Source organism: Danio rerio, chromosome 23 (genome assembly GCF_049306965.1).
Source record: "Danio rerio strain Tuebingen ecotype United States chromosome 23, GRCz12tu, whole genome shotgun sequence".
Lineage (NCBI taxonomy): Eukaryota > Metazoa > Chordata > Actinopteri > Cypriniformes > Danionidae > Danio > Danio rerio.
Genome location: NC_133198.1, coordinates 16,564,626 through 16,578,849, shown reverse-complemented (window position 1 = coordinate 16,578,849; position 14,224 = coordinate 16,564,626). Strand labels below are relative to the sequence as shown.

General features: G+C 35.3%; 1 protein-coding gene across 3 annotated transcripts in view; it reads left to right on the top strand.

Moving 5' to 3' along the window:
• The first annotated feature begins 31 nt into the window (after window positions 1–31).
• phf20b (PHD finger protein 20, b) overlaps window positions 32–14,224 on the top strand; it is a 44,034-nt gene continuing 29,841 nt past the window's right edge. Inside the window, exons 1-4 of one of the 3 annotated variants that reach the window (XM_005161993.5) lie at window positions 32–130; window positions 3,952–4,057; window positions 11,602–11,773; window positions 11,885–11,969. In XM_005161993.5, coding sequence (XP_005162050.1) covers window positions 3,975–4,057; window positions 11,602–11,773; window positions 11,885–11,969 — 340 coding nt within the window. In that variant the 5' untranslated portion in view covers window positions 32–130; window positions 3,952–3,974. Of the gene's footprint in view, window positions 1,003–3,280; window positions 4,058–11,601; window positions 11,774–11,884; window positions 11,970–14,224 lie in introns of all 3 variants that reach the window. The other 2 variants (XM_073938318.1, NM_001004114.1) reach the window with 2 other exon arrangements.

The following is a 14,224-nucleotide window of genomic DNA, read 5'->3' as shown; positions in this document are numbered from 1 at the left end:
GCCTCGCTGCTCGCGCCGGAGAAAACAAACTGCGTGGATGAAGGCGCTCTCAAAGCATGCGACTTAATGCACTCTCGGCGCATTTGGACTCGCTTTCTTCGGTTTCGGAGTACATTCATCTGCAATAGAGGTAATGCTGGCTGTGTTTATATACTGCAAACGAATAAGCAGCTGTCTCCGGCGGTTAGTTTGTAGGAATTGTGAATTTGATCATTTTAATGTGATGATGCTACTCTGTTAAAACGAAACTTGCCTCCGTGCATGTGTTCCCCGTTTGATGGTAATGGGAGCCGTGGAAGTGATTTTGTCAAATAGGTAATTAATGAAAATTGTCGGCAGTTACAGTCATGCTTATTTGATAGGTCGTGATGAATGCACATTTAGCGCTTCTTGGACCGTTGGAAGACTTTTGTTCGACTCATCATTATGGTAGTCCCATGCAGCGAGGAGTAGGCCGAGCGGAGGCCGCTGAGTGTCAGCTTTGATTGACAGGCGCGAAGCCCTATCAGAGCGCTGCAAGCAGCGTCAGACAAGGCTCCGAACCAATCACACGCTTTGCTGTTGTTGCGCACCGTTGTCGGCAACTGAACAATGTAACGTCAAAATAGGCATTTAAAATGTCAAGCTAATTAAATATACTTTATTCAAGAGCTCGACTCATTGTCTTTACATTCAAATCGTCTAGCATAGCATCTGTGTTTGCTTCTGTCAGTTCGCAACGTCAAGTTCGCAGACAACGTTGCACCCACGTTTTCTTCGCTTGCGAAGTGGAGGAAAAGTCAAACGCCTGAATTCACTCATTTTCGTTGATATTGCCTTATGTATTATCAAATTGGTGTTTATTTTCAGTCATGGCTGTTCAATGCACTGATTATGACTTGTTATGACAGGCATGGGAAGATGAGCCGCTGGCCTGACAATGTAAACAACGAGGAGGAAACGTATTGCGCGCCATTTGCGTCACGCAGCGTGCCAGCTATTCTCGACGCGCGTGCCCGTTAAGTGATAGAAATTAGGAGACGGTGAATGCGTGGATTTAATCGAATGTGCCGGTTTCCCGCGATTATGACGTATCGAGAATGTATGCGTCCTGTAGGAACGTGTCGATCCACGAGGACGGACACGAGCCCGGCGGTTGCGCGCGCAGCACTAGATGAGCACGCGAGGCGATTATGAAACTTAAAAGACGCGGACGCGCTTTTATGTGATGATGATGATGATGACAAGCATTTGATTTGTTTGTTCGTAATGAGTTTTTCTTTATTATTAACGTTCCAATGATTATGTATAAATGTATTTAGTGCTACAATGTTCACTTCCCTTTTCCCTCTTCAAACTGGCCACTTAAATCTTAATGTTTTCTCCAATTCTTTTAGCAGACTTGGAAAAAGTGCTTAAAGGACACACATAATAAGAATTATGTCATCGTTAACTTATCCTCATATCTTTCCATAATATTACGTTTCAGTCCAGTAATTCTAAAAATAAACTACTGAGAGGCAAAATACACTTTAGAGATTGGGGAACGGTGTTTACTTACTGTTAAATGTTTGCTTCTGTGCTAAAATGATGTTAAATTTAATGGTCAGTATATATAACATATTATTATTACCGGTAGTTAAAAAGCAAACACAGTATTTCCTGTTGTGGATAATCAGATAAATACTATATATATATATATATATATATATATATATATATATATATACACTATAGTATATATATATATATATATATATATATATATATATACACTATAGTATATTATATACTAGGCCTACTACTGCAAATTAAATTAATAATAATACTAATATAATGTTTTTGGTATAAACTTTTAGTGTCCTAAAAGTAATGTTTTGAACAATGTAATTAACTTTTAATACATTGTTATTTTTTGCTATTCATTTAAACAGTGTGGTTAATATTAGCACTTTAGTATTATAGTTATCAAAATGCAGTTTAAAATTTTAAAATGCCATTATAGTAACGTTATACACTGACTAAGAATATCTAAGAATGTAAATGCACTGTTTACAGTTTACAAGATGAGCTCAGTGGATATATATATATATATATATATATATATATATATATATATATATATATATATATATATATATATATATATATATATATATATATATAAGAAACTAGAGATTAGATTCACATCCTACATTTTAAAAGTAGCATGTTATAGAAAATGTTCAAAATAATAAAAGTATAAAATGTATCATAAATTATTAAAATAAATATATTTGTTTTAATATGTAATAAAAATGTGCATGTGCATATATTGTTAAATTATTTATATAAAATGTAATTTAGTAATCAAACAAAGTATTTATTTGTATTATTTACATTTTGTCCCACTTCAACAGTAATCTGCAGTAAGATTATTGATCTGCCAAGTGTTAAAAAGCAGGGAATTAGATTTTCAAGGTTATTGCTAATTTGATATGGTAAATATAATGTAGAGTTAGGGCTGGGTGATATGTCAAAAATGCATTTTTAATTATTATTTTCCATATTGAATGATAAACATTTTGTTAGGAGTTGTTAATGCTTCCAGATTTAAAAGAGTACCCTAACAACAACTGAAGCCACAACAATTTTAGGGTACATTAAATGGCGTAACATATTTTCAGCTAATGATTTTTCAGTGGCTGAAAATTTGGTACATCTCTAATATCATCACACGTCTAGATTTCTATTTTGTGATTGGCTGTTGCATCAATAAGAGTTAAAAAGTCTAGAGCTTATCATTGTTATTGACATAAATTTTATTGCGATTTGATATATTATTGTTTTTTGTCCCAGCCCTCTGTAGAATCATAAATTCTTCTTAAAATTCAAAATAGTAAATCAATTTTGTTGAAATAGCATATACAGCAGGCTAAATTCATGTTTTTAAAGTTAATTAAATATATATATTTTTAAATTGTATTTTTGTTCATAATCTATTTTTGACCACTCAGGCATGTCTAAACTCAGTCCTGGAGGGCCGGTGTCCTGCTAAATTTAGCTCCAACTTGCTTCAAAACACGTGCAGGAAGTTTCTAGTATATCCACTAAGAGCTTGATTAGCTGGTTCAGGTGTGTTCGATTAGGGTTGGAGCTAAACTCTCCAGGACACTGGCCCTCCAGGACTGAGTTTGGAGACCCCTGGCAATGAACAGTTCTGAAATCTGACAAGCTTCCATACTGCTGCCTTTTTTTTTGTTAGGGTTCACCATATGCTTTCGTCAAGCTTAACTCTTTAATTTAATATCGAGCAAGGTAGGGAAGAGAAAGAAATCTAGCTAGAAGACTAATATTTATAAACTATTTTTTTTTCTAATTAAGGCATTCAATGATATCAGAAATATATGCAAAAAAGGTTGATTCACATTTTTTGTAGTCAACCATAGCTTTAAAAGAATAAAATAAAAACCTAATTGGCATGGTTTAGTAGTAGAGAAGTGCATCTGCATAAAATATCAAATAAAAATAACAAACAAATAAACAGTTCTTTATGATTTCCTAGGCAGTCTAAAAGTATTCAGGTATCAAAATCGAGCAATCAAATGCAAAATAACACTGTAGTTTTCATTGTATGTATAAATCCATAAATATATACGCGCATAAATATATAAATGCGTAAACAGTCACAAGCCCTAAAAATATGTCAATGATAAACTTTCACTCTATGGTTAAACTTTGCAATGACTCTTTAAATCACACGTGGTCTGTGGTGCTGGTTGAATATAATCCCGACTTGACATCCTGCAATGTGACTATTAAGGATGCTCCTATTATGATGTCGAATCGATGTTGAAGTGATATTTTGTGCAGTCCTAAATGAAAAACCTTGTAGACTTTATTATGATGACTAATTATTTATGAGCCTATGTGTTAGGTTGACCATAACGTTTTTGACCTACGACCTCATGATGTGTTTTTCTTCTGTTACAGGTTGCTGATTGTGTGTGTCCAGCATGACAAAGAGTCCTCCTAACAGGCGTGGGATCGTGTTTGAGGTGGGAGCGCAGCTGGAGGCCAGAGACACCCTGAAGAACTGGTCAGTGTCTCTCTTCTGCCTCCTTCCTCCATTCATTAACTCACTCACTCCGACTGATTGAAATTCACATGCTTCACTCATGCTGGTCCTACAAAAAAAACAAAAAAAAAACTGTAAAATTGCTCAATGTATTCCTGGACAAATCTAAAATTCAGCTATAGGGCTGCATGACATTGAAAAATAATAATATTATGATATTTTCACAAATTCTCTAAATGAATAGCTTTTTTTGAAAGCATAATCTTAGGTTGATAAGGATTGGTTGATGATCGGCATTGGGTTGATTCTGCATAACACATAATAAGCAGTGGAGATGTTGTGGAGTATTCAGACACTGAACTTGAATAATCAACTGTAAAATATCACTGTATAGTCTAAGTAAACAAATAAGCTTTGTAATCTAAAGGTACAAATATAATTTTATATGCTTAAATTCTTGTGTAATGCTTAATTATCACCGGTCAACATGCAAATGGTAAATTTTCATTTCACTATGGATAAACTTTGCAACAGCGAACTGTTGTACCTGATCAAATTCAATCCTGACTGGTGATGTTTACATTGCTATATCCATGCTGAAACGATATATAGTGCAGCACATTGTACAAGATTTGTGCTGTACTAGTTTATTAAAGAGAGCATATGATTTTACATTGTGTCTAAAGACAGCATTGTTCTTCATTATTTTTCTTGATTGTTCAGGTTTCTGCCTTGGCAGTTGGCATTATGGCAATGGCATACTATTCAAGTACTGTGTTTTAATTGTCTTAACAAATAAAACCAAACATAATCTGTTTACTTCCTCGTCATATTAGGCAGAAACATTCAGAAAACACTGAATCATGGAGCTAGGTTCTTGTAATAGCTCACCTGTATTTGGCTTACAACAATTTTGGAAAATGCAGCACTGAACCCCTAAAAGTTTAATGACATCTTTAAATGCACATCAGAATTGTGATTCTCAGGTGCATGTGTAGTGCCAGATTCACAATAAACGTGTGACGCAATAAAAGTTAATCGCCATCAAACAGTATTTTCAGACTGAACTCTAAGAGCTCTATTTCTACGATCTAAGCACAAAGTGTAAAGCCTGGTTTATACTTCTGCATCAAGTGATCGGCGAGACCCACTGCGCATGCAATGCGCGTAGCCGTGCATTTATACTTCTATGTGCTGTTTCTGTTGCTCTGCTATAACACTTAAGAAACGCTGGCTGGCAGTTGGTGTTTATGTTCCTTTGTGTTGTTTCTTCGCTAGTGTTTTGTTTTTTAAGTGGCTGGAATCGGTGGGCGTGCAACAACTTTTTTCATAAGTTGGAACACAAAACAACAGTCTCCATCCAGGGACTCCACACTTGTAAACCCTCATCAGTGCTACCAAGCTGACCAATCTCAGAGCTTGCGATATGCTTCGTTGCAACTTGTGGTTACATTTTTTTTTAAAGGTGCGCGTCAGTGTCGCCCACTAGGAGGGCTATGCACCCACACGTAGGCTGCGCCATAGCATACACGTGCGCTTGATGCAGAAGTATAAATCAGGCTTAAAGCGCATGGCGCAAAAGGGTGTGTCTGAATCCACTTTTGCGATTTAAAAAAAAAAAATACAGTCTACGGCCGGGCGCATGGTCTAACAGGCTTATGCTTATTCTCTTAATGAGTTATGGGTGTGTTTTGAGCATAACGTGCATTAAACCCATCAGTCTCATTTTCCATTCCCTTTAGGAGTCATTTGCGCATTTGCTATTAACATGGCAGACTTTGGAAAAACTGAACACTTCAGTGGTGAGTAGGGCTGTAACGATACACGATATAAAATCGAAATCGCGACACTCAGATCTACGATCCTGTGTCGCGGTGTGATAAGGGAGAATCGCGACACACTCCGTGACTACCTTTCCAATAACGTCACGCGTGCCTGCAAAAGTTGAGCTAATTAATACTTTTTTTCGTTCGACATTACAAGCACTGCTCCGTTTAAGCCCTCGCAATATTTAGCCGCGAGAGCTCGCATGGAGCTCTTAGTAAGGGACCGTCTGAATGTGTCAGGGATATCAAAAACAAAACTAACTTAACCCCGCTTGACAACAGACAACGCCAGAAACATTGCCAATGCTGTCAAAGCGGCCGGATTTTCAGCGCATATACGATGATTTGCTCACACTGTTAATGTGGCTGAGCAGAGAGGGATGGGCATTCACCAGATGTCAGGTAACAGCGCAAACTTTTCTGTAACCGTGCTGTGCGATTTCTGTTTGAACCTTTGAGAGTGCTGACTGACAGGTGCGACGAAGCTTTCAGTTAAGATGAACACAGTTTCACAGTTTCTATAGTTATACTTTATTTAGAGATAAAGGTATATGACTCTGCATATAATCACTTCACAATCTTGCTGGAGTTTATAGCCATTTCGCTTTACTTCAGGACGCATTAACACGGCTCTGAAGGTCTAATCGCTGTTTTAAGTTATCCAGAGCTGTATGAATATATAAATCTTGAATATCACAATAGTATTAAATATTACTATTGTAACAACACAGACAGCAACACTTTTGCGCAATTGATACCCAGCTGATTCAGTCGTTTATAAGAGGACCGCGCCTCTTATTTTTTCCTTGTCAACATAAAGGCAGTGAATTGCGCCTCGTTTTCGGCCACTTGTTTAACTGCAAGGCATACTTAATTTGCGGGACGATAACGTATAACCCGTGCCTACAGACACATTTGCCAAAGAAGCAAAATGGAAGAAGAATATTGCTGTTTGATACAGACCTGTTGATGCTAAACCAGCGCTTATGTTGACCTGGATCTGCGTAATAAACGCAACAAATAGGCTTTACTTTTTATTTTACAGCTTAAAGCATGTACGCAGATTAATGCAATATCATATTTAAACAACAAAACTGTTTACATTAAGTCTACATATGAGCGCGTTGTTGCCGTCTTTTCATCACGCAGCGCGCACTTGAACCGCGAGGGAGAGAGAGGAAACCATAGGCTATATCAGGACATATTCTTTAAGATAATGATTTCTGTTAAAAATGTAAAAGGTTTTGTGATTATAATAATAACAGCGGGGCATTAAATAAATGCATATTTTCCGTGAAGCGAGCAATTTAAGGAAGTCAGCTATTTTTATTTGACGGAAGAAAAAAACATATGATTGGAAAAAAAAACCCATGCCGGTTATTAAAAAGAATCAGTCAGTATTTTCGTTTTGTAATATAAATTAATTATTTAAGTGAAAATAATTTAGGGCAGTCCTATTTATTTTATTCATTTTATTTAGATTATTCTGCTTTTCTGTGCTAAACACTGCAGGTGCGTGAAGATGCTCTGTTGTTCTGTTCCGCTATTAATATATAAAAATAAATCAGTATTTTAAAATGCAATATTTAATGTGTCAGACACAAAATAGACACGTCAATTTGTTTAATATAAAATTAATAGTAATCTGACCAGTTCACCGTTAATAACCGATTAATGAGCGGCGGTTGTCGGTTAGCAAAATTAAGGAAATGAGCATCCCTAGTAGCCATTTAATTTACTTTTTCTATGTAAGAGAACTTGATTGAAAAATAATTTTCAACATGCTTGAACCATCTAAACAATGCAGTTTAGTTCTGTTTGGTTTTTCAACAGTATTTTGTTACAAAGAAAACAGAAGTGATATAGCTTTGGCTATTTATTTATTTTATATATGGCTATTTTTTATTGTTAATAATTTGCATAGTTAATATTGTTCTTTGATGTTTAGTTTGTAAAGATTTTTCCAATGTTATTTAATAAAAAATAGTTTTAAAAATCTTTTTTTCCCACCCCACACGAAAAAAAATTAAAATAAATCGTGATACAAACCGAATCGTGGGTCAAAAATCGTGATACGAACCGAATCGTGGGTTTGGTGTATCGTTACAGCCCTACTGGTGAGAAAACAGTTAAACAGACCATCTGCGTAAGGATAAAGAATGAGCCTCCTTCATTTGGCCTCTTTACTTTCTCTTTACTTGACTTTTACTTTTTACTTTACTCCTTTACTTTCATGGAGTAAGGAAACGGTGTTGTGCGCAATCCACTGAAGATATCCATTAACCTGCATATTTATTTTTGTTTGTTAAGCACAAAGATTTGTTTCAAAATTTCTAAAATCTCTATTTCTAAATTCAGTTCTAATATTCAGCAAACTAATAAATTAACAATAATAACAAAGTGTGCTAAAACAACTAAGTTATATCCAAACACACGTTCTGTTCTTGTGCCCCATACGGTGATGGATACTTCTTTAAAATCCGACAGGTGGACAAATCTAAACTTTTTTATTAAAACAAATATAAAAATGCATATAATAATAAATAATACTAATAATAATAACATTATAATAATGCAAAGTATCATGAATAAACTGAAAAAAGCAGCATGAGATGAGGCATTAAAAGGGTGGTTTTTATATTTATGTTGAAAACATTCTGTGTGTTTCAAACAATGTGTGATCATTTAGACCTGCATAGGCGCGTAACTAACGCATTTTGTGCCTGACTTTAAACTAGCTTTTAGTTGGTCAGTGCGTGGTCTATTTCAGTTGTAAAATAGCAACATGCTAGAGCTGCACGATTCTGGCTAAAATGAGAATCGCAAATATATATATATATTTTTTGCTTAAAATAAAGATCACGATTATGTAGATGTAAATGAAATGTAAAAAGCTAAGTATGAGATTATTGTTTTTTCTCAAACATATGGTAAAACAACAATATTAATATTATGTGTAGGTCTACTGGTTTCTATAAATAATTCTTTTCTACTTATAATACTGAATGAATTATGTTTGAGATATATGCTTGTAATCTGTCATTGACAACATTATTAGACCATTTTATTCACTGGTAAAATCAACATTATATAGGCTTGAGTGGTTATACTGACACTGTAAACATTTATTTTCATGCAAAAATGTGTTCGCTATGAAAGAAAAACCAATCAAGTGCTTGTCACATTCATAACTCTAAAATGTGATCGGATTTTTTGAATGATGTGCACGCTTTCGATTTCCTCTTCTCTGCTAAGTGCTGTTCATACTTCACGCGGGGCTCTCAAACGATCACTCAGTGCCACAAAATTAATATTATTAACAACTTTATTACCTGTTACTCACAGCATATGCAGGTTCTGTTCACTAAAGTAGACGCGCATGTGTCTATCATTAAGTCGGGCACGCGCCCGCACATTTAACAACTCACGTCACATGTGATTTCCCGGCCACAAAAACAGCATTATAAGAAGACAAAAATGTCATATATAGGTGAATTATACCTTATAAATACAGTTTGTGACTCTTTTAACATCATTTGAAGGTTTCTGTGTCGCAGAGCAACGTGTCTGAAACAATGAAAAGACTCGTGCAGCCACCTTTGCTTCTCTTCTTAACTTAAAATATGATTGGCAGAATCACTGGATTTAGATCGTCTAGGGCAGGGGTCACCAATCTCGGTCCTGGAGGGCCTATGTCCCTACAGGGTTTAGCTCCAACTTGCCTTAACACACCTGCCTGGATGTTTCAAGTATACCTAGTAAGGCCTTGATTAGCTTGTTCAGGTGTGTTTCATTAGGGTTTTAGCTAAAATCTGTAGGACACCGGCCCTCCAGGAACAAGTTTGGTGACCACTGGTCAAGGGGGTCGAATCGAGATATCTTTTTTCGTTTAATGTGCAGCTCTACAACATGCCAAAAAGCGCCTGAAAACACCTCTTTTTCAGACTAGCACACCCATATGTTCACAAAGTAGTGCAAATTTGCTATTTAAACAACGTGGCGCAAAATGTAAAAATTACAGTTGCACTGGTCTGTAGGTAGCAGTGACCATAACAATTCATTTTGTCATGTTCTTTGGGCATTTTTGACCACTGCAACACTCATCCTGATCTTCTGTTTTATTCCTTGTTTATTTCCTATAAGGCTTTAACTTCATCCACTGCACTATATACAATGGTAAAATTAGACAATGCTTTATATGACACCAGAGACAAACTATGTATCATTCTTGCAGTTCTATTGAGACCCATTTCTTTGCAATTCCTTGCTACAAATATTCTGAGCTTGTGTTTTGTAGAAACTGACTTTTATCAGAATGTTCTCTGTTCTTAGACGAGACAAAACAAATACTCACACTTCTGGATTCTACGCTGGTGTTTCTTGGCTCTATGTAAGCCCTGATATATGTGATTGTCTGCACATAAACACAGTCCACTAATGAACATACATTGTGATTTATGGACATTCATTGAGATTTAGGTAAATAAAATGTATATTAACTGAAATATACAGAGACAAATCAGTGTGAGTATCGTTAATGGTGTTCTTTGTTCTGAAGATGGTCTGTAGTTCTGTAATGACCCAGTTACATATCCGTTCAAAAAAAAAAAAAGTTCTCCATACTCATTCATACTTACATCAGTATTTTAGTCAATGAAAATAAGGTTGAAAAATGTTTGTAGCCTATAGCTTGACACAAAAAAAAAACCTGACAGGTTCTCTGCGCTAGTAACATGACTGAAAATTATTTTGTGTGCTCTAGTCCGCTCATTTAATGAATGAACAGTGCATTATTGAAGACTAGAAGACTAACTACATGTAGTCAAAAGGATAAAAACCTGTACATTTTTGTTATAATCTAGATCGTTGTGCTGTTCATTCAGTAAATGAGTGGTTCAGAGTGTGCACATTGTCAAGTCAAGCCTAGCCACTCTACATGGCTTTAAACAACGGCAAGTCTCAGTGCCATTTAGACTACATGACTTGTTTTTGTGTCGTTAAACCGCTGTGGTATACACAGTACACAAATGATCCACAAGAGGGACTTGCACACTACACAATATAACAACAACTCTGTCCAGCCCACAAACCACAGCCACTGAAATGTTGAAGGTGGAGCAGTCAGAAAGAGCTGTACACTATTGGCTGCTTGTGTGATGATGACATTACTGACACGCAGCGTTTAAAAGCATCATCAGCGATCTGTCAGATAGAGGTAACTTTAAGGCTAATACCAATTCTATTTTTGAACCCTTTTTTTTTTTTTTTTTAAAGCATGACGGTAAAACACAAATGCGGTTATAAATGTATTAAAACATATGCCTGTCTGTTGTAAAAAACGTAATGACAAAAAATACTAATTAGTGCATCTCTTTCTTACTTCCGTGTGAAGCCATGCTGCCGTTGTACATGGTGTATTCTGAGAAATTTTCTTACCCCTTAGTTGTAAGTGTGGTCCTGAAACATCTTCATTTCAATGGGCTATCTAGCCATTCCCTTAAGCCCTATGCCTTCAAGCTAAAGGGAATTGAGACACCCCTACCCCTTTATGCAAACGCCCCTTCATTACTCTACACGATGAATGTGTAGAGTAATTCTCTTTGTGAACGACTAAGCTTTGTTACTGCAGATCAAATACATACATTTCATATCAAAGCATCATATGGTCTCTTTAAAAGCAAAGGTATATGGCAGATCTTTTCCGATCTGAAGTGGCTCACTGGTGTTTTGTATTGACAGGTACGCAGCCAACATAGAAAAGATCGACTATGAAGATGAGAAAGTTCTGATCCACTACAGACAGTGGAGTCACCGCTATGACGAGTGGTTCGACTGGAGCAGTCCGTACCTCAGACCCGTGGAGCGAATCCAGCTGAGGAAACAGGGGCTGAATGAACGACAGTGCGCTTCAGTGAGTACTTCCAGTCAGACCGTGCTGACTCATTCAGAGTCCGCATGGCCGAAGTCACACTCTTACTCATAAATGCTGCAAAATTACATTTAGATCGGTTTCTTTTCCCAGGGTTTTCAGGTCAACCAGAAAGTGCTAGCCAGCTGGTCTGACTGTCGCTACTACCCTGCTAAGATCCTGTCTCGAGACAAAGATGGTGCGTATTCATGACCTTCACAGTACCACATCTGGTTCTACAGGGTCCAGGTGCTGGATTTGTTTGTTTTTACAGAAAATAGATATTGTATGTTATTTATTTTATTTTATTCATTAAAACAAAACATATAGAGTCGAGGGCAAAATATTTTGCTCTCCTATGCAATATTTATTATTTTTCAAATATTTCTTAAGTGATATTTAAGGGTTTATGGGAAAGTTCCCAGAATTTCGGATATTTTTTCTTCTGGAGAAGAGTTTAATTGCTTTATTTTAGATAGAACAAAAGCAGTTTAAAAATTGTTTTAAGCTCAATATTATTAGCCTCCTTAAGCAATAAACTACAATTATACAGTGATTTGCCTAATTACCCTAATTAACTTAGTTAAGCCTTTAAATTGCACTTTAAGCTGAATACTAGTGTCTTGAAAAAATATTTAGTACTGTGATCTTAGAAAAGATAAAAGTCAAAATCTTTTAGTATTAGAAATGAGTTATTAAAACTATTATGCTTAGAAATGTGTTGAATAAAGTCGTATCTCCCTTGGGGAAAATTGGAGAAAACTATAAAAGAAAAAACATTTTAACAGGGGGGCTAATAATTGTGACTTCAACTGTAAGACATTTATTTAAAAAAAAATTAAAGTTGGCCTAAAAATGCATCCCATATTTCACAAAGATATTAAAGAGCTGTTTGAGAGCAGCAAAATAACCATTTTAGAATTGTTTTATTAGAAAGATCAAACTGAGAACTGGATTAATGATGTTGAAAATGTTGCTGTGCATAATTAATTATGCTTTAAAACAATTTTTGAGAAGTTATCTGAAATGGTAATATTTCACAATACTACTGGTTTTACTGTATTATATCAAATGCATGCAGTCATGTTGAACACAAGAAGACACATTTAGTATAATTTAGGAAAAAATCTTAATTCTTAAGTTATGACTGATACACTACCTGACAAATGTCTTGTTGAGAATCCCGGTTGTAAGAACCACACATAATAACTTTACGTCTAGTTGATCATTTGGAAAAGCGGCAGAAGGTACATTTATCGGCAGAAGGTACAAATCACAGAATACTTATTAGAACCCACATGAACCCAAGATTCTCACAAATATCAGTCAAGTTTGGTGAAGGAAAAATCACGGTTTGGGGTTACATGCGAGAGATCTGCACAGTGTATGCAACAGCCTAAGGTTTTAAAACATTTGTGCTGCCCATTATATTACAAAAACCACAGGAAAGGGCAAATTCTTCAGCAGGATAGAGCTCCTTCTCATACTTCAGCTTCCACAACAAAGTTCCTGAATGTAAAGAAGGATTGTTGGAGGATGCACCAGGATTGGCCAGCCCAGTCACCAGACATTAACATTATTGAGCATGTCTGGGGTAAGATGGATGACACATTAAAGATGAATCCAAAGAGTCTTGATAAACTCTGGGAGTCCTGCAAGAACACTTTCTTTGCCATTCCTCATGAATGAATTAAGTTATATGAGTCATTGCAGAGATGTATGGATGCAGTCCTCCAAGCTCATGGGAGTCATACACATTATTAATTATTTTTCCACTGTACCGTGACTTTATATTCTATACTGTGCACTATTTCTGTTAAGTGTCAAGACTTTTGTCTAAGCAAAGTCAGACCTTACTGTCCTCATTAAATAATTAAAAATCAAAGCATGATCATATTTTATTTTGCTAAAATAATCGTAATCTAGAACCCTTTTTTTTTGAAAGCTAGAAGTCAAGTTAATATTTGCTGTTCCTAAAACTTGAATAGGCAACAAGACTTTTGTCAGGTAGTGTATGTTATGCTTGTTTTATTTTATATAAAATGATTATACTATTAAACTTGTACATGTTATGACTTTGTTTATAGCATGTCAGTTTATTATTTCATTTTTATTTTGCTGGTATTTTAATTTATGTTATAGTAAACTTTGTTAATTACATATAATAATTGTATTAATATACATTATATTACATATAAATAATATGAAATATTTCAATGTATACTAAAATTTGTTAGATATATTTAACACTGTTAAACATAATCTTTTGCAAAGCAACAAAATAAATTCATATTTCTGCTCTTCGTTAGAATGTATTGATGCCAAAATTCACATGACTTATTAACATTTTTTAATATTAAAATTGAATTCAGCTAATTTAACGTTAATGGTGATAATTCCGATCATTTTCATAAAATTATATTTTATGCACCCAACTTTCCAGTAGTTTTGAGC